Source organism: Pristiophorus japonicus, unplaced genomic scaffold (assembly GCF_044704955.1).
Source record: "Pristiophorus japonicus isolate sPriJap1 unplaced genomic scaffold, sPriJap1.hap1 HAP1_SCAFFOLD_2083, whole genome shotgun sequence".
NCBI classification, from domain to species: Eukaryota; Metazoa; Chordata; class Chondrichthyes; family Pristiophoridae; genus Pristiophorus; species Pristiophorus japonicus.
In genome coordinates, this window is record NW_027251782.1 from 10,765 (window position 1) to 37,100 (window position 26,336).

The 26,336-nt window shown below is 61.4% G+C and overlaps 1 protein-coding gene across 1 annotated transcript; it reads left to right on the plus strand.

Moving 5' to 3' along the window:
* Positions 1-66: 66 nt before the first annotated feature.
* On the plus strand, positions 67-25,425 carry LOC139244976 (C-myc promoter-binding protein-like; the record flags this gene model as incomplete). The annotated part of the gene is made up of 7 exons (XM_070871077.1): positions 67-149; positions 9,323-9,632; positions 12,629-12,884; positions 22,533-22,602; positions 23,829-23,998; positions 25,036-25,277; positions 25,359-25,425. Coding segments are annotated over exons 2-7 (1,098 nt in total), but the record flags the coding sequence as incomplete, so codon positions are not given.
* Between the last annotated feature and the right edge of the window lie 911 nt (positions 25,426-26,336).

The window sequence follows — 26,336 nt, forward strand, 5'->3', positions numbered from 1 at the left end:
TGGGCAGCGGGTGCAGCGACTCCTCCGAGCCACCGGCGGCGCTGTGCCGCCTCCCCCTCCCCCCCCCGAGCCGGCGGCCGGGCGCTTGTTGCCGGGAAGCGGCCGCTCAGAAACAGCGGGGCCCGGGGAGCGAGCGAAGGGGGATGGAGGTAAGGAGCCGGGGCCCGGGACGGGGCGGGGGGAGGCCGCGCTGCGCACACCCCACCCCGGGGGCGGAGCGGGACCGGGACCGGGACCGGGGGCCTCTCACTGGGCCGCCCGGCCTGGGCCTCGGGCAAAGCCGGGGGCTCCCCCAATCTCTCCCTCCAGCAGTGCTGTGACGCCCCCCACAGCCGAACAACCCCAGCTTCTGGGCCTGGCGTTTCACAAAATGGCCGCCAGGGGGCGATGGTGGCGGCGGGGGTGGGGGGAAACCATTGGGTTCCAGCTAAACCCCGACAGTGCGGCGCTCCCTCAGTACTGTCCCTCCGACAGTGCGGGGCTCCCTCAGTACCGCCCCTCCGACAGTGCGGGGCTCCCTCAGTACCGCCCCTCCGACAGTGCGGTGCTCCCTCAGTACCGCCCCTCCGACAGTGCGGCGCTCCCTCAGTACTGCCCCTCCGACAGTGCGGCACTCCCTCAGTACTGCCCCTCCGACAGTGCCGCGCTCCCTCAGTACTGCCCCTCCGACAGTGCGGCGCTCCCTCAGTACTGCCCCTCCGACAGCGCGGCGCTCCCTCAGTACTGCCCCTCCGACAGTGCTGCACTCCCTCAGTACTGCCCCTCCGACAGTGCGGCACTCCCTCAGTACTGCCCCTCCGACAGTGCGGCGCTCCCTCAGTACTGCCCCTCCGACAGTGCGGCACTCCCTCAGTACTGCCCCTCCGACAGTGCGGCGCTCCCTCAGTACCGCCCCTCCGACAGTGCGGCGCTCCCTCAGTACCGCCCCTCCGACAGTGCGGTGCTCCCTCAGTACTGCCCCTCCGACAGTGCTGCACTCCCTCAGTACTGCCCCTCCGACAGTGCGGCACTCCCTCAGTACTGCCCCTCCGACAGTGCGGCGCTCCCTCAGTACTGCCCCTCCGACAGTGCGGCACTCCCTCAGTACCGCCCCTCCGACAGTGCGGCACTCCCTCAGTACCGCCCCTCCGACAGTGCGGCACTCCCTCAGTAGTGCCCCTCCGACAGTGCGGCACTCCCTCAGTAGTGCCCCTCCGACAGCGCGGCGCTCCCTCAGTACCGCCCCTCCGACAGTGCGGCACTCCCTCAGTACTGCCCCTCCGACAGTGCGGCGCTCCCTCAGTACTGCCCCTCCGACAGTGCGGCGCTCCCTCAGTACTGACCCTCCGACAGTGCGGCACTCCCTCAGTACTGCCCCTCCGACAGTGCGGCGCTCCCTCAGTACTGACCCTCCGACAGTGCGGCACTCCCTCAGTACCGCCCCTCCGACAGTGCGGCGCTCCCTCAGTACTGCCCCTCCGACAGTGCGGCGCTCCCTCAGTACTGACCCTCCGACAGTGCGGCGCTCCCTCAGTACTGCCCCTCCGACAGCGCAGTGCGGCGCTCCCTCAGTACTGCCCCTCCGACAGTGCGGCGCTCCCTCAGTACCGCCCCTCCGACAGTGCGGCGCTCCCTCAGTACCGCCCCTCCGACAGTGCGGCGCTCCCTCAGTACTGTCCCTCCGACAGTGCGGCACTCTCTCAGTACCGCCCCTCCGACAGTGCGGCACTCCCTCAGTACCGCCCCTCCGACAGTGCGGCGCTCCCTCAGTACTGCCCCTCCGACAGTGCGGGGCTCCCTCAGTACTGCCCCTCCGACAGTGCGGCACTCCCTCAGTACTGCCCCTCCGACAGTGCGGCACTCACTCAGTACTGCCCCTCCGACAGTGCGGCGCTCCCTCAGTACCGCCCCTCCGACAGTGCGGCGCTCCCTCAGTACTGCCCCTCCGACAGTGCGGGGCTCCCTCAGTACTGCCCCTCCGACAGTGCGGCACTCCCTCAGTACCGCCCCTCCGACAGTGCGGCGCTCCCTCAGTACCGCCCCTCCGACAGTGCGGCGCTCCCTCAGTACCGCCCCTCCGACAGTGCGGCACTCCCTCAGTACTGCCCCTCCGACAGTGCGGCGCTCCCTCAGTACTGCACTCCCTCAGTACCGCCCCTCCGACAGTGCGGCACTCCCTCAGTACTGCCCCTCCGACAGTGCGGCACTCCCTCAGTACTGCCCCTCCGACAGTGCGGCACTCCCTCAGTACCGCCCCTCCGACAGTGCGGCGCTCCCTCAGTACTGCCCCTCCGACTGTGCGGCGCTCCCTCAGTACTGCCCCTCCGACAGTGCGGCACTCCCTCAGTACTGCCCCTCCGACAGAGCGGTGCTCCCTCAGTACTGCTCCTCCGACAGTGCGGCACTCCCTCAGTACTGCTCCTCCGACAGTGCGGCGCTCCCTCAGTACCGCCCCTCCGACAGTGCGGCACTCCCTCAGTACCGCCCCTCCGACAGTGCGGCGCTCCCTCAGTACTGCCCCTCCGACAGTGCGGCACTCCCTCAGTACCGCCCCTCCGACAGTGCGGCGCTCCCTCAGTACTGCCCCTCCGACAGTGCGGCACTCCCTCAGTACTGCCCCTCCGACAGTGCGGCGCTCCCTCAGTACTGCCCCTCTGACAGTGCGGCACTCCCTCAGTACTGCCCCTCCGACAGTGCGGCGCTCCCTCAGTACTGCACTGGAGTGTCGGCCTGGATTTTTGTGCTCAAGTTGCTGGTGAAACCATCCTCTCAAGTAAAAGGCAACTGGAGTTACTGAGCAGGGATTTTTTACAAACCCTGTAGACAGGCCTGGACCGATCGTGGTGTAGCCCGGGGCCCAGAGCAGCACGCAGCGGCTGGCTGCAGCTCGAGAGCGAGTAACGTGTTTCACGTATCGAGGGGACTGCCGGGGAACTACTCGGAGAAGGGGCTGTTGCACAATTTCCTGTGGTGATTTCTTGAGCTGTTTTCAAATCAGTGCTTGACTCTGAAGTCTGGAGCGCAGGAGATAGTAGAACTAAGTGACGAGACGTTTAGCCTCAGTGCGAGGCTGAGCTCGAGCCGACCCTGGTGTGTGAGCAAAGCAAAGGATACATTTCATTGGGCTGGGATTCACGGCCACAATGATTGTTGCACTGGGTGAGTACTGTGGGGTGGGGGGGGGGCAAGTGGTTTAAATCCTCACTGCTGCTGCATTCTCGCACTGGGGTACGAGTCCCCCCCCCTCCCCTGAAGGTGCTGACTCTCACTGGGGTACGGGTCCCCTCCCCTGAAGGTGACTACTCTCACTGGGGTACAGGTCCCCTCCCCTCTCCCCCCTCCCCTGAAGGTGCTGACTCTCACTGGGGTACGGGTCCCCTCCCCTGAAGGTGCTGAGTCTCACTGGGGTACAGGTCCCCTCCCCTGAAGGTGCTGACTCTCACTGGGGTACGGGTCCCCTCCCCTGAAGGTGCTGACTCTCACTGGGGTACGGGTCCCCTCCCCTGAAGGTGCTGACTCTCACTGGGGTACAGGACCCCTCCCCTGAAGGTGCTGACTCTCACTGAGGTACGGGTCCCCTCCCCTGAAGGTGCTGACTCTCACTGGGGTACAGGTCCCCTCCCCTGAAGGTGCTGACTCTCACTGGGGTACGGGTCCCCTCCCCTGAAGGTGCTGACTCTCACTGGGATACAGGTCCCCTCCCCTGAAGGTGCTGACTCTCACTGGGGTACGAGTCCCCTCCCCTGAAGGTGCTGAGTCTCACTGTGAGTGTCAGTACAGGGCGCCGTTCCTGTCTGATCTTGGGCTGTATGCACACAGCACATCGTAGAGAAGTTTAGGGAGCAGTGGGACTGAAGGGGAATTGGAATGAGTGTGCTGACAGAGTGGATTTGCTATTCGCCCTGTGAATACTGCATGTGTTCCCTGTCCCGCTGCTGTGAGAGATTTCTTTCCGAGCTGAATGAGCAGCCTGTCTGTGCTGGAGAGGCAACAAAGAGCAGTTTCTGTCTCCGTGTCAGGAAGCACCAGTCTCCTGGAGCTACACGCTGCCAGAGCGAGAGCGACATCAGCGACATATCTCGGCCTTACTGACTGCCAGATTCACACTGCGATTCCTATCGGTGTCCTAGTCTCCTGGTTTGTCCCACATCGCCCCCTGAAGGTGCTGACTTTCACTGGGGTACAGGTCCCCTCCCCTGAAGGTGCTGACTCTCACTGGGGTACAGGTCCCCTCCCCTGAAGGTGCTGACTCTCACTGGGGTACGGGTCCCCTCCCCTGAAGGTGTTGACTCTCACTGGGGTACAGGTCCCCCCCTCTCCCCTGAAGGTGCTGACTCTCACTGGGGTACAGGTCCCCTCCTCCCCTGAAGGTGCTGACTCTCACTGGGGTGCAGGTCCCCTCCTCCCCTGAAGGTGCTGACTCTCACTGGGGTACAGGTCCCCCCTCCCCTGAAGGTGCTGACTCTCACTGGGGTACAGGTCCCCTCCCCTGAAGGTGCTGACTCTCACTGGGGTACAGGTCCCCTCCCCTGAAGGTGCTGACTCTCACTGGGGTACAGGTCCCCTCCTCCCCTGAAGGTGCTGACTCTCACTGGGGTACGGGTCCCCTCCTCCCCTGAAGGTGCTGACTCTCACTGGGGTACAGGTCCCCTCCCCTGAAGGTGCTGACTCTCACTGGGGTACAGGTCCCCTCCTCCCCTGAAGGTGCTGACTCTCACTGGGGTACGAATACCGTCATGATGCAGAGAGAACAGGAGATAGCAAACGAGGGAGAAACAATAAGGGAGGGTGGGCTGGGGTGGAGGGGAACGAGCGAGTCTGACAGAGAGAGAGAGGAGTCAGGAAAGGGTCAGGGACAGTGCACAAGGGGAAAGGGGAAATGAGAGCGAGCAGGGCAGAGGCAGCAGTGACGAGCTGCTGCCTGGAGCTTGCTGGCCCAGTTCCAACGAGCAGCCGTTTATCTCAGGCTGTGACAGGACTGATCTGTCCTCTAAGCTCAAAGCTGGGATTAGTCACACCAAGCTGCTGTGGGCCTTGCTGTGGTGAGTATTGGGGCTGCGCTCTCTGTGGCCTGAGCGACTGCGAGGTGCTGCTCCAGCCTGCTGGCTCTGGCCTTGCTTGGTAACCTCGTGCAGCTCTGCTCCCCAGAGAGCTGGTGCTCCACACAGTCCCCAGCACCCGCACAGGCCTCGCATTGAATCATGTGCACAAATCTCAGGCTGTACCGTGTCATCACACCATCTCAGTGCTGTCAGGCACCGTGGGGTGAAACTTTCTCACTGTCCACTCACAAACCTGGTCTGACACTGGGGTACAGTACTGGTGGGTACAGGTCTGTTACTGTATAACACTGGGGTACAGTACTGGTGGGTACAGGTCTGTCACTGTATAACACTGGGGTACAGTACTGGTGGGTACAGGTCTGTCTCTGTATAACACTGGGGTACAGTACTGGTGGGTACAGGTCTGTCACTGTATAACACTGGGGTACAGTACTGGTGGGTACAGGTCTGTCACTGTATAACACTGGGGTACAGTACTGGTGGGTACAGGTCTGTCGCTGTATAACACTGGGGTACAGTACTGGTGGGTACAGGTCTGTCACTGTATAACACTGGGGTACAGTACTGGTGGGTACAGGTCTGTCACTGTATAACACGGGTACAGTACTGGTGGGTACAGGTCTGTCACTGTATAACACTGGGGTACAGTACTGGTGGGTACAGGTCTGTCACTGTATAACACTGGGGGACAGTACTGGTGGGTACAGGTCTGTCACTGTATAACACTGGGGTACAGTACTGGTGGGTACAGGTCTGTCACTGTATAACACTGGGGTACAGTACTGGTGGGTACAGGTCTGTCACTGTATAACACTGGGGTACAGTACTGGTGGGTACAGGTCTGTCACTGTATAACACTGGGGTACAGTACTGGTGGGTACAGGTCTGTCACTGTATAACACTGGGGTACAGTACTGGTGGGTACAGGTCTATCACTGTATAACACTGGGGTACAGTACTGGTGGGTACAGGTCTGTCACTGTATAACACTGGGGTACAGTACTGGTGGGTACAGGTCTGTCACTGTATAACACTGGGGTACAGTACTGGTGGGTACAGGTCTGTCACTGTATAACACTGGGGTACAGTACTGGTGGGTACAGGTCTGTCACTGTATAACACTGGGGTACAGTCCTGGTGGGTACAGGTCTGTCACTGTATAACACTGGGGTACAGTACTGGTGGGTACAGGTCTGTCACTGTATAACACTGGGATACGGTACTGGTGGGTACAGGTCTGTCACTGTATAACACTGGGGTACAGTACTGGTGGGTACAGGTCTGTCACTGTATAACACTGCGGTACAGTACTGGTGGGTACAGGTCTGTCACTGTATAACACTGGGGGACAGTACTGGTGGGTACAGGTCTGTCACTGTATAACACTGGGGTACAGTACTGGTGGGTACAGGTCTGTCACTGTATAACACTGGGGTACAGTACTGGTGGGTACAGGTCTGTCACTGTATAACACTGGGGTACAGTACTGGTGGGTACAGGTCTGTCACAGTATAACACTGGGGTACAGTACTGGTGGGTACAGGTCTGTCACTGTATAACACTGGGGTACAGTACTGGTGGGTACAGGTCTGTCACTGTATAACACTGGGGTACAGTACTGGTGGGACAGGTCTGTCACTGTATAACACTGGGGTACAGTACTGGTGGGTACAGGTCTGTCACTGTATAACACTGGGGTACAGTACTGGTGGGTACAGGTCTGTCACTGTATAACACTGGGGTACAGTACTGGTGGGTACAGGTCTGTCACTGTATAACACTGGGGGACAGTACTGGTGGGTACAGGTCTGTCACTGTATAACACTGGGGTACAGTACTGGTGGGTACAGGTCTGTCACTGTATAACACTGGGGTACAGTACTGGTGGGTACAGGCCTGTCACTGTATAACACTGGGGTACAGTACTGGTGGGTACAGGCCTGTCACTGTATAACACTGGGGTACAGTACTGGTCAGGATTCCAGCCCAGTTGTGTTTGGTGATGTGGGAGTGGGGTAAAAGATAAGAAGGAGAGTGCGAGGATAAATGTGGTTGATGCCGGGCCGTGTGACGTTGCTGGAGACGGAAGGGCTGTGGTTTCCCTCGCCGGGTCTGACTCAGTTCACAATGTAGAAGTGGAGTTAGTCTTTGCGTCTCCTGTTTCTCTGTGGCTACTGCACACTTCCTCCCTGCAGCTCGAGTCGTCTTTCATTGTGAGAGTTGTGCTTCTACAGATCCTCCCCTGTGTGTGTGAACCTTTCCCCAACTGTGTCTTCCCTCCCCCCCCGGGGTCCTGGGATTGCGGGAGTGACACAGCATGAGGCGTGGGGGAGGGGGGGATAGTGTGAGGGGGGCAGGGTGTCGGAGCAGGTGGACGGGGGGGGGGGGGAAGAATAAAGAAATGGCCGACCAATTGAACAAATACTTTGGTTCTGTCTTCACGAAGGAAGACACAAATAACCTTCCGGAAATACTCGGGGACCGAGGGTCTAGTGAGAAGGAGGAACTGAAGGATATCCTTATTAGTCAGGAAATTGTGTTAGGGAAATTGATGGGATTGAAGTCCGATAAATCCCCAGGGCCTGATAGTCTGCATCCCAGAGTACTTAAGGAAGTGGTCCTAGAAATAGTGGATGCATTGGTGATCATTTTCCAACAGTCTATTGACTCTGGATCGGTTCCTATGGACTGGCGGGTAGCTAATGTAACACCACTTTTTAAAAAGGAGGGAGAGAGAACACGGGTAATTATAGACCGGTTAGTCTGACATCAGTAGTGGGGAAAATGTTGGAATCAATTATTAAGGATGAAATAGCAGCACATTTGGAAAGCAGTGACAGGATCGGTCCAAGTCAGCATGGATTTATGAAAGGGAAATCATGCTTGACAAATCTTCTGGAATTTTTTGAGGATGTAACTAGCAGAGTGGACAAGGGAGAACCAGTAGATGTGGTGTATTTGGACTTTCAAAAGGCTTTTGACAAGGTCCCACACAAGAGATTGGTGTGCAAAATTAAAGCACATGGTATTGGGGGTAATGTACTGACGTGGATAGAGAACTGGTTGGCAGACAGGAAGCAGAGAGTCGGGATAAACGGGTCCTTTTCAGAATGGCAGGCAGTGACTAGTGGAGTGCCGCAGGGCTCAGTGCTGGGACCCCAGCTATTTACAATATACATCAATGATTTAGATAAAGGAATTGAGTGTAATATCTCCAAGTTTGCAGATGACACTAAGCTGGGTGGCGGTGTGAGCTGTGAGGAGGATGCTAAGAGGCTGCAGGGTGACTTGGACAGGTTAGGTGAGTGGGCAAATGCATGGCAGATGCAGTATAATGTAGATAAATGTGAGGTTATCCACTTTGGGGGCAAAAACAGGAAGACAGAATATTATCTGAATGGTGGCAGATTAGGAAAAGGGGAGGTGCAACGAGACCTGGGTGTCATGGTACATAAGTCATTGAAGGTTAGCATGCAGGTACAGCAGGCGGTGAAGAAGGCAAATGGTATGTTGGCCTTCATAGCTAGGGGATTTGAGTATAGGAGCAGGGAGGTCTTACTGCAGTTGTACAGGGCCTTGGTGAGGCCATACCTGGAATATTGTGTTCAGTTTTGGTCTCCTAATCTGAGGAAGGACATTCTTGCTATTGAGGGGGTGCAGCGAAGGTTCACCAGACTGATTCCTGGGATGGCAGGACTGACATATGAGGAGAGACTGGATCGACTGGGCCTGTATTCACTGGAGTTTAGAAGGATGAGAGGGGATCTCATAGAAACATATAAAATTCTGACGGGACTGGACAGGTTAGATGCAGGAAGAATGTTCCCAATGTTGGGGAAGTCCAGAACCAGGGGACACAGTCTAAGGAGAAGGGGTAAGCCATTTAGGACCGAGATGAGGAGAAACTTCTTCACTCAGAGAATTGTGAACCTGTGGAATTCTCTACCGCAGAGAGTTGTTGAGGCCAGTTCGTTGGATATATTCAAAAGGGAGTTAGATGTGGCCCTTACAGCTAAAGGGATCAAGGGGTATGGAGAGAAAGCAGGAATGGGGTACTGAGGGAATGATCAGCCATGATCTTATTGAATGGTGGTGCAGGCTCGAAGGGCCGAATGGCCTACTCCTGCACCTATTCTCTATGTTGGCGGGGGGCAGGGTGTCTGAGCAGGGAGGGGGACGGGGAGTTTGGGCGGAGTGTCCGGGAGGAGGGGGGGTGGGGTGTGGGATGTGTCGGGGCTCTTTCCCCGGGTGCTCACCCCCCCCCGTGCCCTGTGTTACAGATGTTCCCGATGTAGCCATGGCAGAGGACAGCGCCCCTCAGCTCGCCGATTACTTTGTGGTGGCAGGGCTGACCGAGCTGTCCAAGCCCCTGGAGGAGGGCAGTGCCCGTTTTGCCCGGCCCCTGGAACCCATCGCCGACGTGGCTATCATCATCCGCTCGCTGGGCGAGGAGGTCCCCGAGGGCTTCACCTGCATCGAGACCACGCCCACCGGCCAGTCCGCTGACCTCAACTGTGGCCTCCTCAGCACATCGCACATGTTCTTGTGCTACAAGCGGGGCCGCGACAAATCACCGCTCATCGACTTGGGGTGAGTCACCACGCACACCGTCGGCACCGTCAGCCGGGCTCCAGGGGCTGAGTGGGCCTCCTCCTGTCCCTGTGTAACAGGCTCGAGGGGCTGAATGGGCCTCCTCCTGTTCCTGTGTAACAGGCCCGAGGGGCTGAATGGGCCTCCTCCTGTTCCTGTGTAACAGGCTCGAGGGGCTGAATGGGCCTCCTCCTGTTCCTGTGTAACAGGCTCGAGGGGCTGAATGGGCCTCCTCCTGTTCCTGTGTAACAGGCTCGAGGGGCTGAATGGGCCTCCTCCTGTTCCTGTGTAACAGACTCGAGGGGCTGAATGGGCCTCCTCCTGTTCCTGTGTAACAGACTCGAGGGGCTGAATGGGCCTCCTCCTGTCCCTGTGTAACAGGCTCGAGGGGCTGAATGGGCCTCCTCCTGTTCCTGTGTAACAGGCCCGAGGGGCTGAATGGGCCTCCTCCTGTTCCTGTGTAACAGGCTCGAGGGGCTGAATGGGCCTCCTCCTGTTCCTGTGTAACAGGCTCGAGGGGCTGAATGGGCCTCCTCCTGTTCCTGTGTAACAGACTCGAGGGGCTGAATGGGCCTCCTCCTGTTCCTGTGTAACAGGCTCGAGGGGCTGAATGGGCCTCCTCCTGTTCCTGTGTAACAGGCTCGAGGGGCTGAATGGGCCTCCTCCTGTTCCTGTGTAACAGCCTCGAGGGGCTGAATGGGCCTCCTCCTGTTCCTGTGTAACAGGCTCGAGGGGCTGAATGGGCCTCCTCCTGTTCCTGTGTAACAGGCTCGAGGGGCTGAATGGGCCTCCTCCTGTTCTTGTGTAACAGGCCCGAGGGGCTGAATGGGCCTCCTCCTGTTCCTGTGTAACAGGCTCGAGGGGCTGAATGGGCCTCCTCCTGTTCTTGTGTAACAGGCCCGAGGGGCTGAATGGGCCTCCTCCTGTTCCTGTGTAACAGGCTCGAGGGGCTGAGTGGGCCTCCTCCTGTTCCTGTGTAACAGGCTCCAGGGGCTGAATGGGCCTCCTCCTGTTCCTGTGTAACAGGCTCGAGGGGCTGAGTGGGCCTCCTCCTGTTCCTGTGTAACAGGCTCGAGGGGCTGAATGGCCCTCCTCCTGTTCCTGTGTAACAGGCTCGAGGGGCTGAATGGGCCTCCTCCTGTTCCTGTGTAACAGACTCGAGGGGCTGAGTGGGCCTCCTCCTGTTGCTGTGTAACAGGCTCGAGGGGCTGAATGGGCCTCCTCCTGTTCCTGTGTAACCGGCTCGAGGGGCTGAATGGCCCTCCTCCTCTTCCTGTGTAACAGGCTCGAGGGGCTGAGTGGGCCTCCTCCTGTTCCTGTGTAACAGGCTCGAGGGGCTGAATGGGCCTCCTCCTGTTCCTGTGTAACGGGTTCGAGGGGCTGAATGGGCCTCCTCCTGTTCCTGTGTAACGGGTTCGAGGGGCTGAATGGCCTCCTGTTCCTGTGTAACAGGCTCGAGGGGCTGAATGGTCTCCTCCTGTTCCTGTGTAACAGGCTCGAGGGGCTGAATGGGCCTCCTCCTGTTCCTGTGTAACAGGCTCGAGGGGCTGAATGGTCCTCCTCCTGTTCCTGTGTAACAGGCTCGAGGGGCTGAATGGTCTCCTCCTGTTCCTGTGTAACAGGCTCGAGGGGCTGAATGGGCCTCCTCCTGTTCCTGTGTAACAGGCTCGAGGGGCTGAATGGGCCTCCTCCTGTTCCTGTGTAACGGGTTCGAGGGGCTGAATGGACCTCCTCCTGTTCCTGTGTAACGGGCTCGAGGGGCTGAATGCGCCTCCTCCTGTTCCTGTGTAACAGGCTCGAGGGGCTGAATGGTCTCCTCATGTTCCTGTGTAACAGGCTCGAGGGGCTGAATGGGCCTCCTCCTGTTCCTGTGTAACAGGCTCGAGGGGCTGAATGGGCCTCCTCCTGTTCCTATGTAAGAGGCTCGAGGGGCTGAATGGGCCTCCTCCTGTTCCTGTGTAACAGGCTCAAGGGGCTGAATGGCCTCCTGTTCCTGTGTAACAGACTCGAGGGGCTGAATGGACCTCCTCCTGTTCCTGTGTAACAGGCTCAAGGGGCTGAATGGCCTCCTGTTCCTGTGTAACAGACTCGAGGGGCTGAATGGGCCTCCTCCTGTTCCTGTGTAACAGGCTCAAGGGGCTGAATGGCCTCCTGTTCCTGTGTAACAGACTCGAGGGGCTGAATGGCCCTCCTCCTGTTCCTGTGTAACGGGCTCGAGGGGCTGAATGGGCCTCCTCCTGTTCCTGTGTAACAGGCTCGAGGGGCTGAATGGACCTCCTCCTGTTCCTGTGTAACAGGCTCGAGGGGCTGAATGGGCCTCCTCCTGTTCCTGTGTAACAGGCTCGAGGGGCCGAATGGGCCTCCTCCTGTTCCTGTGTAACAGGCTCGAGGAGCTGAATGGGCCTCCTCCTGTTCCTGTGTAACAGGCTCGAGGGGCCGAATGGGCCTCCTCCTGTTCCTGTGTAACAGGCTCGAGGGGCCGAGCGGCCTCACGGACACCGTTACCCTGGAAACGGGTTATTTTAAAAGCCGCCTTCAAATCCCCCCAATATTTTCACTTGAAAGCATTTTCCAGCCCAGCTGCCAGTCCTGCTCCCAAAGGTCCTAAAGTCCACCTCACTCGACGTATCCCAATACCCACCCTCCCCACAACCGGCTCTGGAAAACCGGCTGTGCCCGTGACAGAAGGTGGCTCCCCTTAACCCCCGTCCCCCTCCGAGTGGCCACCCTCAATGAGTGAGCCGAGAGGCGGTGTTTACTGTGGGTGGGCTATTCCACCATGGGAGCATCACAGCCAAACCTGATCCTGTTTTTCGCCCAATATCCGCGCACACAGCTGGGGGGGAGGTGGTGGGAGATCCACCGGGGGCTCAAGCGGAGGGGCTCGGAGGGAAGGTGCTGCCCCGGCCCGTCCGTCGAGCCCCATGCCGGGCAGTGTTACTGGGATTGTCGCAGTGTTTGCCGTCGGCCCTGACGCCCGCTTTGTTTGCACGCAGGGTCCTGTGCGAAGGGAAGGAGCGACTGAAGCCCGGATGCTGCATCATCGAGACCACCCCCTACAGCCGAGCGGCCCACATCAGCGGGGGCGGGCCCAGCCTACAGCAGCGCACCTTCATCACCTACCGGCGCGCCACCGACTGCCAGGCTCACACCACGCTGGCTGTCACCGACATCTGCATCATCATGCCCAGCAAGGGCGAGGCCCCCCCTCACACCTTCTGCAAGGTGGGCAGGAACCTCAACACTGGCATGGTGAGTGCGGAGGGGGGGGGGGCGAGTAGGAGGGGGGGGTGGGGAAGGGAGGGGTGAGTGGGGTGGTGAGGTGGGGAGGGAGTGAGGGGGCGGGGGTTGGGGGATGTGAGGGAGAGGGGTTGAAGTGGGGGGGTGTGAATGAGGGAGGGGGAGTAAGAAAGAAAGACTTGCATTGAAATAGCGCCTGTCACTACCACCGGACGTCCCAAAGCGCTTTACAGCCAATGAAGTACTTTTGAAGTATAGTCACTGTTGTATTGTGGAGAGTACATGGGAATTGGTGGGAGTGAGTGTTGAGGGACGGGTCAGTCACCCAGTGATGGGGACGCACTATCGAGGGGTCAGTCACACAGTGAGGGGGCCGCACTATCGAGGGTCAGTCAGTCACACAGTGAGGGGCCTCACTATCGAGGGTCAGTCACACAGTGAGGGGCCGCACTATCGAGGGTCAGTCACCCAGTGATGGGGACGCACTATCGAGGGTCAGTCACACAGTGAGGGGCCGCACTATCGAGGGTCAGTCACACAGTGAGGGGTCGCACTATCAAGGGTCAGTCACACAGTGAGGGGTCGCACTATCGAGGGTCAGTCACCCAGTGATGGGGACGCACTATCGAGGGTCAGTCACACAGTGATGGGGACGCACTATCGAGGGTCAGTCACACAGTGAGGGGTCGCACTATCGAGGGTCAGTCACACAGTGAGGGGTCGCACTATCGAGGGTCAGTCACCCAGTGATGGGGACGCACTATCGAGGGTCAGTCACCCAGTGATGGGGACGCACTATCGAGGGTCAGTCACACAGTGAGGGGCCGCACTATCGAGGGTCAGTCACACAGTGAGGGGCCGCACTATCGAGGGTCAGTCACACAGTGAGGGGCCGCACTATCGAGGGTCAGTCACACAGTGAGGGGCCGCACTATCGAGGGTCAGTCAGTCACACAGTGAGTGGCCGCACTATCGAGGGTCAGTCACACAGTGAGGGGCCGCACTATCGAGGGTCAGTCACACAGTGAGGGGCAGCACTATCGAGGGTCAGTCACACAGTGAGGGGCCACACTATCGAGGGTCAGTCACACAGTGAGGGGCCGCACTATCGAGGGTCAGTCACACAGTGAGGGGCCGCACTATCGAGGGTCAGTCAGTCACACAGTGAGGGGCCGCACTATCGAGGTTCAGTCAGTCACACAGTGAGGGGCCGCACTATCGAGGGTCAGTCACACAGTGAGGGGCCGCACTATCGAGGGTCAGTCACACAGTGAGGGGTCGCACTATCGAGGGTCAGTCACACAGTGAGGGGGCCGCACTATCGAGGGTCAGTCACACAGTGAGGGGGCCGCACTATCGAGGGTCAGTCACACAGTGAGGGGCCGCACTATCGAGGGTCAGTCACACAGTGAGGGGTCGCACTATCGAGGGTCAGTCACACAGTGAGGGGTCGCACTATCGAGGGTCAGTCACACAGTGAGGGGGCCGCACTATCGAGGGTCAGTCACACAGTGAGGGGCCGCACTATCGAGGGTCAGTCACACAGTGAGGGGCCGCACTATCGAGGGTCAGTCACACAGTGAGGGGCCGCACTATCGAGGGTCAGTCAGTCACACAGTGAGGGGCCGCACTATCGAGGGTCAGTCACACAGTGAGGGGCCGCACTATCGAGGGTCAGTCACACAGTGAGGGGCCGCACTATCGAGGGTCAGTCACACAGTGAGGGGCCGCACTATCGAGGATCAGTCACACGGTGAGGGGCCGCACTATCGAGGGTCAGTCAGTCACACAGTGAGGGGCCGCACTATCGAGGGGTCAGTCACACAGTGAGGGGCCGCACTATCGAGGGTCAGTCACACAGTGAGGGGCCGCACTATCGAGGGTCAGTCAGTCACACAGTGAGGGGCCGCACTATCGAGGGTCAGTCACACAGTGAGGGGCCGCACTATCGAGGGTCAGTCAGTCACACAGTGAGGGGCCGCACTATCGAGGGTCAGTCACACCGTGAGGGGCCGCACTATCGAGGGGTCAGTCAGTCACACAGTGAGGGGCCACACTATCGAGGGTCAGTCACACAGTGAGGGGCCGCACTATCGAGGGTCAGTCACACAGTGAGTGGCCGCACTATCGAGGGTCAGTCACACAGTGAGGGGCCGCACTATCGAGGGTCAGTCACATAATGAGGGGCCACACTATCGAGGGTCAGTCACACAGTGAGGGGCCGCACTATCGAGGGTCAGTCAGTCACACAGTGAGGGGCCGCACTATCGAGGGTCAGTCACACAGTGAGGGGCCGCACTATCGAGGGTCAGTCACACAGTGAGGGGCCGCACTATCGAGGGTCAGTCACACAGTGAGGGGCCACACTATCGAGGGTCAGTCACACAGTGAGGGGCCGCACTATCGAGGGTCAGTCAGTCACACAGTGAGGGGCCGCACTATCGAGGGTCAGTCAGTCACACAGTGAGGGGCCGCACTATCGAGGGTCAGTCACACAGTGAGGGGCCGCACTATCGAGGGTCAGTCACACAGTGAGGGGTCGCACTATCGAGGGTCAGTCACACAGTGAGGGGGCCGCACTATCGAGGGTCAGTCACACAGTGAGGGGGCCGCACTATCGAGGGTCAGTCACACAGTGAGGGGCCGCACTATCGAGGGTCAGTCACACAGTGAGGGGGCCGCACTGAGGGTCAGTCACACAGTGAGGGGCCGCACTATCGAGGGTCAGTCAGTCACACAGTGAGGGGCCGCACTATCGAGAGTCAGTCACACAGTGAGGGGCCGCACTATCGAGGGTCAGTCACACAGTGAGGGGCCGCACTATCGAGGGTCAGTCACACAGTGAGGGGCCGCACTATCGAGGGTCAGTCACACAGTGAGAGGCCGCACTATCGAGGGTCAGTCACACAGTGAGGGGCCGCACTATCGAGGGTCAGTCAGTCACACAGTGAGGGGCCGCACTATCGAGGGTCAGTCACACAGTGAGGGGCCGCACTGAGGGTCAGTCACACAGTGAGGGGCCGCACTATCGAGGGTCAGTCAGTCACACAGTGAGGGGCCACACTATCGAGGGTCAGTCACACAGTGAGGGGCCGCACTATCGAGGGTCAGTCACACAGTGAGGGGCCGCACTATCGAGGGTCAGTCACACAGTGAGGGGCCGCACTATCGAGGGTCAGTCAGTCACACAGTGAGGGGCCGCACTATCGAGGGTCAGTCAGTCACACAGTGAGGGGCCGCACTATCGAGGGTCAGTCAGTCATACAGTGAGGGACCGCACTATCGAGGGTCAGTCACACAGTGAGGGGCCGCACTATCGAGGGTCAGTCACACAGTGAGGGGCCGCACTATCGAGGGTCAGTCACACAGTGACTGGTTTGGGCGAGTCCGATTGCGAAGTTCGCTGACCTCATATTTGCAGAAGTGACTCTCTGCTCCTCCAGAAATAACTCGCTTTCCCATCACAGGATCGCTGAGGCCACACTCGCTCTCACTCGAGTCTGAGTCAAACGTAAAAGCCCCTTTTCACACACAGTGTCCCCACCCAGCCACACAGTGCAACCTTCCCTTTAACCCGTTACACACCGCGGTGAGGGAGACCCTGGGCTCGGGCCCAGTCCTCTGTCTCTGTCTCCGGCACGGGCCCAGTCCTCTGTCTCTGTCTCCGGCTCGGGCCCAGTCCTCTGTCTCTGTCTCCGGCTAGGGCCCAGTCCTCTGTCTCTGTCTCCGGCTGGGGCCCAGTCCTCTGTCTCTGTCTCCGGCTCGGGCCCGGTCCTCTGTCTCTGTCTCCGGCTGGGGCCCAGTCCTCTGTCTCTGTCTCCGGCTCGGGCCCGGTCCTCTGTCTCTGTCTCTGGCTCGGGCCCGGTCCTCTGTCTCTGTCTCCGGCTCGGTCCTCTGTCTCTGTCTCTGTCTCCGGCTCGGGCCCAGTCCTCTGCCTCTGACTCCGGCTCAGGCCCAGTCCTCTGTCTCTGTCTCTGGCTGGGGCCCAGTCCTCTGTCTCTGTCTCCGGCTCGGGCCCAGTCCTCTGTCTCTGTCTCCGGCTTAGGCCCAGTCCTCTGTCTCCGGCTCAGGCCCAGTCCTCTGTCTCTGTCTCCGGCTTAGGCCCAGTCCTCTGTCTCCGGCTCAGGCCCAGTCCTCTGTCTCTGTCTCCGGCTTAGGCCCAGTCCTCTGACTCCGGCTCAGGCCCAGTCCTCTGTCTCTGTCTCCGGCTTGGGCCCGGTCCTCTGTCTCTGTCTCCGGCTCGGGCCCGGTCCTCTGTCTCTGTCTCCGGCTCGGGCCCAATCCTCTGTCTCCGGCTCGGGCCCAGTCCTCTGTCTCTGTCTCCGGCTCGGGCCCAGTCCTCTGTCTCCGGCTCGGGCCCAGTCCTCTGTCTCTGTCTCCGGCTCGGGCCCAGTCCTCTGTCTCTGTCTCCGGCTCGGGCCCAGTCCTCTGTCTCTGTCTCTGTCTCTGTCTTTGGCTCGGGCCCGGTCCTCTGTCTCTGTCTCCGGCTCGGTCCTCTGTCTCTGTCTCTGTCTCCGGCTCGGGCCCAGTCCTCTGCCTCTGACTCCGGCTCAGGCCCAGTCCTCTGTCTCTGTCTCCGGCTTGGGCCCGGTCCTCTGTCTCTGTCTCCGGCTCGGGCCCAGTCCTCTGTCTCCGGCTCGGGCCCAGTCCTCTGTCTCTGTCTCCGGCTCGGGCCCAGTACTCTGTCTCTGTCTCCGGCTCGGGCCCAGTCCTCTGTCTCTGTCTCTGTCTCTGGCTTGGGCCCGGTCCTCTGTCTCTGTCTCCGGCTCGGTCCTCTGTCTCTGTCTCTGTCTCCGGCTCGGGCCCAGTCCTCTGCCTCTGACTCCGGCTCAGGCCCAGTCCTCTGTCTCTGTCTCTGGCTGGGGCCCAGTCCTCTGTCTCTGTCTCCGGCTCGGGCCCAGTCCTCTGTCTCTGTCTCCGGCTTAGGCCCAGTCCTCTGTCTCCGGCTCAGGCCCAGTCCTCTGTCTCTGTCTCCGGCTTAGGCCCAGTCCTCTGTCTCCGGCTCAGGCCCAGTCCTCTGTCTCTGTCTCCGGCTCGGGCCCGGTCCTCTGTCTCTGTGTCCGGCTCGGGCCCAGTCCTCTGTCTCCGGCTCGGGCTCGGGCCCAGTCCTCTGTCTCTGTCTCCGGCTCGGGCCCAGTCCTCTGTCTCTGTCTCCGGCTCGGGCCCAGTCCTCTGTCTCTGTCTCTGTCTCTGTCTTTGGCTCGGGCCCGGTCCTCTGTCTCTGTCTCCGGCTCGGTCCTCTGTCTCTGTCTCTGTCTCTGTCTCCGGCTCGGGCCCAGTCCTCTGCCTCTGACTCCGGCTCAGGCCCAGTCCTCTGTCTCTGTCTCCGGCTTGGGCCCGGTCCTCTGTCTCTGTCTCCGGCTCGGGCCCAGTCCTCTGTCTCCGGCTCGGGCCCAGTCCTCTGTCTCTGTCTCCGGCTCGGGCCCAGTACTCTGTCTCTGTCTCCGGCTCGGGCCCAGTCCTCTGTCTCTGTCTCTGTCTCTGGCTTGGGCCCGGTCCTCTGTCTCTGTCTCCGGCTCGGTCCTCTGTCTCTGTCTCTGTCTCCGGCTCGGGCCCAGTCCTCTGCCTCTGACTCCGGCTCAGGCCCAGTCCTCTGTCTCTGTCTCTGGCTGGGGCCCAGTCCTCTGTCTCTGTCTCCGGCTCGGGCCCAGTCCTCTGTCTCTGTCTCCGGCTTAGGCCCAGTCCTCTGTCTCCGGCTCAGGCCCAGTCCTCTGTCTCTGTCTCCGGCTTAGGCCCAGTCCTCTGTCTCCGGCTCAGGCCCAGTCCTCTGTCTCTGTCTCCGGCTTGGGCCCGGTCCTCTGTCTCTGTGTCCGGCTCGGGCCCAGTCCTCTGTCTCCGGCTCGGGCCCGGTCCTCAGTCTCTGTCTCCGGCTCGGGCCCAATCCTCTGTCTCCGGCTCGGGCCCAGTCCTCTGTCTCTGTCTCCGGCTCGGGCCCAGTCCTCTGTCTCCGGCTCGGGCCCAGTCCTCTGTCTCTGTCTCCGACTCGGGCCCAGTCCTCTGTCTCTGTCTCCGGCTCGGGCCCAGTCCTCTGTCTCCGGCTCGGGCCCAGTCCTCTGTCTCTGTCTCCGGCTCGGACCCAGTCCTCTGTCTCTGTCTCCGGCTCGGGCCCAGTCCTCTGTCTCTGTCTCCGGCTCGGGCCCAGTCCTCTGTCTCTGTCTCCGGCTCGGGCCCAGTCCTCTGTCTCTGTCTCCGGCTCGGGCCCGGTCCTCTGTCTCCGGCTCAGGCCCAGTCCTCTGTCTCCGGCTAAGGCCCGGTCCTCTGTCTCCGGCTCAGGCCCAGTCCTCTGTCTCTATCTCCGGCTCAGGCCCAGTCCTCTGTCTCTGTCTCCGGCTGGGGCCCAGTCCTCTGTCTCTGTCTCCGGCTCGGGCCCGGTCCTCTGTCTCTGTCTTTGGCTCGGGCCCAGTCCTCTGTCTCTGTCTCTGTCTCGGGCCCGGTCCTCTGTCTCTGTCTCCGGCTCGGGCCCGGTCCTCTGTCTCTGGCTCGGGCCCAGTCCTCTGTCTCTGTCTCCGGCTCGGGCCCGGTCCTCTGTCTCCGGCTCAGGCCCGGTCCTCTGTCTCCGGCTCAGGCCCGGTCCTCTGTCTCCAGCTCAGGCCCAGTCCTCTGTCTCTGTCTCCGGCTCGGGCCCGGTCCTCTGTCTCCGGCTCAGGCCCGGTCCTCTGTCTCCGGCTCAGGCCCGGTCCTCTGTCTCCAGCTCAGGCCCAGTCCTCTGTCTCTGTCTCCGGCTCAGGCCCAGTCCTCTGTCTCTGTCTCCGGCTCAGGCCCAGTCCTCTGTCTCTATCTCCGGCTCAGGCCCAGTCCTCTGTCTCTGTCTCCGGCTGGGGCCCAGTCCTCTGTCTCTGTCTCCGGCTCGGGCCCGGTCCTCTGTCTCTGTCTCTGGCTCGGGCCCAGTCCTCTGTCTCTGTCTCTGGCTCGGGCCCGGTCCTCTGTCTCTGTCTCTGGCTCGGGCCCGGTCCTCTGTCTCTGTCTCCGGCTCGGGCCCGGTCCTCTGTCTCTGGCTGGGGCCCAGTCCTCTGTCTCTGTCTCCGGCTCGGGCCCAGTCCTCTGTCTCTGACTCCGGCTCAGGCCCAGTCCTCTGTCTCTGTCTCTGGCTGGGGCCCTGTCCTCTGTCTCTGTCTCTGTCTCCGGCTCGGGCCCAGTCCTCTGTCTCCGGCTCGGGTCCAGTCCTCTGTCTCCGGCTCAGGCCCAGTCCTCTGTCTCCGGCTCAGGCCCAGTCCTCTGTCTCCGGCTCAGGCCCAGTCCTCTGTCTCTGTCTCCGGCTCGGGCCCAGTCCTCTGTCTCCGGCTCGGGCCCAGTCCTCTGTCTCTGTCTCCGGCTCGGGCCCAGTCCTCTGTCTCTGTCTCCGGCTCGGGCCCAGTCCTCTGTCTCTGTCTCCGGCTCGGGCCCAGTCCTCTGTCTCCGGCTCAGGCCCGGTCCTCTGTCTCCGGCTAAGGCCCGGTCCTCTGTCTCCGGCTCAGGCCCGGTCCTCTGTCTCCGGCTCAGGCCCAGTCCTCTGTCTCTGTCTCCGGCTCAGGCCCAGTCCTCTGTCTCTATCTCCGGCTCAGGCCCAGCTCTCTGTCTCTGTCTCCGGCTCGGGCCCAGTCCTCTGTCTCTGTCTCCGGCTCGGGCCCGGTCCTCTGTCTCTGTCTCTGGCTCGGGCCCGGTCCTCTGTCTCTGTCTCTGTCTCGGGCCCGGTCCTCTGTCTCTGTCTCCGGCTCGGGCCCGGTCCTCTGTCTCTGGCTCGGGCCCAGTCCTCTGTCTCTGTCTCTGTCTCTGTCTCTGTCTCCGGCCCAGTCCTCTGTCTCTGTCTCCGGCTGGGGCCCAGTCCTCTGTCTCTGTCTCCGGCTCGGGCCCGGTCCTCTGTCTCTGTCTCTGGCTCGGGCCCAGTCCTCTGTCTCTGTCTCTGTCTCGGGCCCGGTCCTCTGTCTCTGTCTCCGGCTCGGGCCCGGTCCTCTGTCTCTGGCTCGGGCCCAGTCCTCTGTCTCTGTCTCTGTCTCTGTCTCTGTCTCTGTCTCTGTCTCTGTCTCTGTCTCTGGCTCGGGCCCGGTCCTCTGTCTCTGTCTCCGGCTCGGGCCCAGTCCTCTGTCTCTGTCTCCGGCTCGGGCCCAGTCCTCTGTCTCTGTCTCCGGCTCGGGCCCAGTCCTCTGTCTCTATCTCCGGCTCAGGCCCAGTCCTCTGTCTCTGTCTCCGGCTCGGGCCCGGTCCTCTGGCTCGGGCCCAGTCCTCTGTCTCTGTCTCTGTCTCTGTCTCTGGCTCTGGCTCGGGCCCGGTCCTCTGTCTCTGTCTCCGGTTCGGGCCCGGTCCTCTGTCTCTGGCTGGAGCCCGGTCCTCTGTCTCTGTCTCCGGCTCGGGCCCAGTCCTCTGTCTCTGACTCCGGCTCAGGCCCAGTCCTCTGTCTCTGTCTCTGGCTGGGGCCCAGTCCTCTGTCTCTGTCTCCGGCTCGGGCCCAGTCCTCTGTCTCCGGCTCAGGCCCAGTCCTCTGTCTCCGGCTCAGGCCCAGTCCTCTGTCTCCGGCTCAGGCCCAGTCCTCTGTCTCTGTCTCCGGCTCGGGCCCAGTCCTCTGTCTCCGGCTCGGGCCCAGTCCTCTGTCTCTGTCTCTGGCTCGGGCCCAGTCCTCTGTCTCTGTCTCCGGCTTAGGCCCAGTCCTCTGTCTCCGGCTCAGGCCCAGTCCTCTGTCTCTGTCTCCGGCTCAGGCCCAGTCCTCTGTCTCTGTCTCCGGCTCGGGCCCGGTCCTCTGTCTCCGGCTCAGGCCCGGTCCTCTGTCTCCGGCTCAGGCCCGGTCCTCTGTCTCCGGCTCAGGCCCAGTCCTCTGTCTCTGTCTCTGTCTCTGTCTCTGTCTCTGTCTCAGTCTCAGTCTCAGTCTCAGTCTCAGTCTCAGTCTCAGTCTCAGTCTCAGTCTCAGTCTCAGTCTCAGTCTCAGTCTCAGTCTCAGTCTCAGTCTCCGTCCTCCGTCCTCCGTCCTCCGTCCTCCGTCTCCGGCTCGGGCCCGGTTCTCCGTCTCCGGCTCGGTCCCAGTCCTCCGTCTCCGGCTCGGTTCTCCGTCTCCGGCTCGGGCCCGGTTCTCCGTCTCCGGCTCGGGCCCGGTCCTCCGTCTCCGGCTCGGGCCCGGTCCTCCGTCTCCGGCTCGGGCCCGGTCCTCCGTCTCCGGCTCGGACCCCGTCCTCCGTCTCCGGCTCGGGCCCCGTCCTCCGTCTCCGGCTCCCGGGTTGATGTGTGGGGGTTTCCGCAGTGAATGTTCGCCAGGGACTGGCTGGGGTTTCACTGGGCCTTGAGCTCGGGCCTAAGACTGTGCCCTCCCTCCTCCCCCTGCAGCAGCATCACTTTGGGCCGATGCCGTCTGATCTGAGGGGCCCAGAGCGGCAATCACAGAACGTGGCACCGATGCAGCATGCGGGGGAGGGGGGGGCCCTGTGGGGCGGGGCCGTGTGAGGCGTGAGGAGGCGGGGCCAGGGGGATAGGCAGGGTTGGTGGGAGGGGATGCGGGGGGGGGGGGGGACGGGCGAGGCGGGGGGGGGGGGCTTGTGGAGCTGAAGGACTGGGGGGGCCGGGCGGGGCCAGGAGGGAGAGAGGCGGGGCTGCGGGGTAGGGCCGGGGGAGGGGCTGTGGCGAGGGGGGAGGGGCGGGGTCAGCCCGGCTTCACTTGCGTGTGACGGGTTCTGATACTGAATTTCCTTGTGCTTGCAGTGGGGCCCAGGAATCTACCTGTGTTACAAGAAATCGATGGCGAAGGGCACAGCTCTGGCCTACGAAGCTGGTGAGCATCGCGCTCGGCCGAGAGGAGGGCCATCAGTTTGCAAATCAAGTGAAGTCTAGGTTAGATCAACAGTGAGGGTCAGTCACACAGTGAGGGGCCGCACTATCGAGGGTCAGTCACACAGTGAGGGGCCGCACTATCGAGGGTCAGTCACACAGTGAGGGGCCGCACTATCGAGGGTCAGTCACACAGTGAGGGGCCGCACTATCGAGGGTCAGTCACACAGTGAGGGGCTGCACTATCGAGGGTCAGTCACACAGTGAGGGGCCGCACTATCGAGGGTCAGTCAGTCACACAGTGAGGGGCCGCACTATCGAGGGTCAGTCAGTCACACAGTGAGGGGCCGCACTATCGAGGGTCAGTCACACAGTGAGGGGCCGCACTATCGAGGGTCAGTCACACAGTGAGGGGCCGCACTATCGAGGGTCAGTCAGTCACACAGTGAGGGGCCGCACTATCGAGGGTCAGTCAGTCACACAGTGAGGGGCCGCACTATCGAGGGGTCAGTCACACAGTGAGGGGCCGCACTATCGAGGGTCAGTCAGTCACACAGTGAGGGGCCGCACTATCGAGGGTCAGTCACACAGTGAGGGGCCGCACTATCGAGGGTCAGTCACACAGTGAGGGGCCACACTATCGAGGGTCAGTCAGTCACACAGTGAGGGGCCGCACTATCGAGGGGTCAGTCACACAGTGAGGGGCCACACTATCGAGGGTCAGTCACACAGTGAGGGACCGCACTATCGAGGGTCAGTCAGTCACACAGTGAGGGGCCGCACTATCGAGGGTCAGTCACACAGTGAGGGGCCGCACTATCGAGGGTCAGTCAGTCACACAGTGAGGGGCCGCACTATCGAGGGGTCAGTCACACAGTGAGGGGCCGCACTATCGAGGGTCAGTCAGTCACACAGTGAGGGGCCGCACTATCGAGGGTCAGTCAGTCACACAGTGAGGGGCCGCACTATCGAGGGTCAGTCAGTCACACAGTGAGGGGCCGCACTATCGAGGGTCAGTCAGTCACACAGTGAGCGGCCGCACTATCGAGGGTCAGTCAGTCACACAGTGAGGGGCCGCACTATCGAGGGTCAGTCAGTCACACAGTGAGGGGCCGCACTATCGAGGGGAATGTATGTGAGATGAACGAACGGCGTTGTTTACTCAGTTCCGGCCACCCCGGCTGTGCTGCGGTGTGTTTATTGACCGATTGCCTTTGTATGCCATCCCAGGGCTGATCAGCAGGTACCCGGAGATTGACAGTGAGTCCTTCCCTCTGCCACAGACTGTGCCCGTCTTCTGTCTACCAATGGGAGCCACCATCGAAAGCTGGCCAGCGCAGACCAAGTACCAGCTCCCCGTCTTCTCCACCTTCGTACTGACTGCTGGCACAGGGGAAAAGGTAGGGGGGGGGAGAGGGACGGGGGGGGGGGAGAGGGTTAGGGGGGAGAGAGAGGGGGAGGGGGGGGGGAGAGAGAGGGGGAGGGGGGGGGAGAGAGGGGGAGGGGGGGGAGAGAGGGGGATGGGGGGGGAGAGAGGGGGAGGGGGAGAGAGGGGGAGGGGGGGAGGGGGGGAGAGAGAGAGGGGGAGGGGGAGGGAGAGGGAGGGGGAGGGGGTGAGAGAGGGGAGGGGGGAGGGTGGAGAGAGAGGGGGGGGGAGAGGTTTAGGGGGGAGAGAGGGGGGGGAGGGAGAGATGGGGGGGTGGGAGAGAGGGGGGGAGGGGGAGGGAGAGGCGGGGGGAGAAAGGGGAGGAGAGAGGGGGTGGAGGGAGAGAGGGGGGTGAGAGCGAGGGGGGGGGAGGGAGGGGGGTTGAGTGATTGGGAGGGGGGAGGAGGGGGTGATTGGGAGGGGGAGGGGGGGATTAGTTCGGGGAGGGGGGGGATTGGTTCGGGGGAGGGGGGGATTGGGTCGGGGAGGGAGGGATTGGTTCGGGGAGGGGGGGATTGGTTCGGGGAGGGGGGGATTGGGTCGGGGGAGGGGGGATTGGGTCGGGGGAGGGGGGGATTGGTTCGGGGAGGGGGGGATTGGGTCGGGGGAGGGGGGATTGGGTCGGGGGAGGGGGGGGATTGGGTCGGGGGAGGGAGGGATTGGTTCGGGGAGGGGGGATTGGGTCGGGGGATGGGGGGATTGGGTCGGGGAGGGGGGGATTGGGTCGGGGGAGGGGGGGGATTGGGTCGGGGAGGGGGGGGATTGGGTCGGGGAGGGGGGGATTGGTTCGGGGAGGGGGGGATTGGGTCGGGGGAGGGGGGATTGGGTCGGGGGAGGGGGGGATTGGGTCGGGGGAGGGGGGGATTGGTTCGGGGAGGGGGGGATTGGGTCGGGGGAGGGGGGATTGGGTCGGGGGAGGGGGGGATTGGTTCGGGGAGGGGGGGATTGGTTCGGGGGAGGGGTCAGCCTGTGACGTGGGACTGAGCACTGACCGCTATGTGTTGTGTACAGGTGTACGGAGCGGCGATCCAGTTCTATGAATCGTATCCCCGTGAGAGGCTGACAGACAAGCAGCGCCTGAGCCTGGGCCTGCTGAGCGTCATTGACCGCAGGCCCATTCTCAGCAAGTCTGTCCAGGCCAAGAAGAGCATCTGCGTGCTGTCCCACTGGCCCTTCTTCGATGTGTTCCAGAAGTTCCTGACCTTTGTGTATCGATATTCCATCTCTGGACCTCACGTCCTGCCCATTGAGAAGTGAGTGCCTCTCGCTCCTGTGTCTTTGGCCGATTCTCCTGCACTTTGTGGCTGATTCTGAATTTTTTAATCGTCTTTCAGACACATCTCGAACTTCTTGCACAATGTCCCGTTCCCATCGCCCCAGCGCCCTCGGATTCTGGTCCAGGTTCGTGCTTTCCGTTCTGTTCATCGAGTGTGTCTGCGTGTGTAGACAGAGACACGAGTCACGAGTGTATACAGAAGTGTGTATGTAGACTTGTCTTTCAATAGCGCCTATCACAACCTCAGGACGTCGCAAATCGCTTTACAGCCAATGAAGTCGTTTCGGAGTGTAGTCACTGTTGTATTGTGGGAAACGTCAATTTGCGCACAGCAAGCTCCCACACACAGCAATGTGATAATGACCCGGATCGTCTGTTTCAGTGATGTTGGTTGAGGGATAAATATTGGCCCCAGGACACCGGGGAGAACTCCCCCTGCTCTTCTTCCAATAGTGGCCCCGGGATCTTTTACATCCACCCGAGAGGGCAGACGGGGCCTCGGTTTAATATCTCATCCACAAGCTGGCACCTCCGATAGTGCGGCACTCCGTCAGTACTGCCCCTCCGACAGTGCGGCACTCCCTCAGTACTGCCCCTCCGACAGTGCGGTGCTCCCTCAGTACTGCCCCTCCGACAGTGCGGCGCTCCCTCAGTACTGCCCCTCCGACAGTGCGGCGCTCCCTCAGTACTGCCCCTCCGACAGTGCGGCGCTCCCTCAGTACTGCCCCTCCGACAGTGCGGCGCTCCCTCAGTACTGCCCCTCCGACAGTGCGGCGTTCCCTCAGTACTGCCCCTCCGACAGTGCGGCGCTCCCTCAGTACTGCCCCTCCGACAGTGCGGCGCTCCCTCAGTACTGCACTGGAGTGTCAGCCTAGATTTTGCTTCAAGTCTCTGGAGTGGTACTTGAACCCACAAACTTCTGACTCAGGCGAGAGTGCTGCCCACTGAGCCCCGGCTGACACTTAGTTAGTAATGTCTGTGTGTTTATATTCTATATTGTGCATGTGCCTCTGAGTGTATCTGTTGTGTATACAAG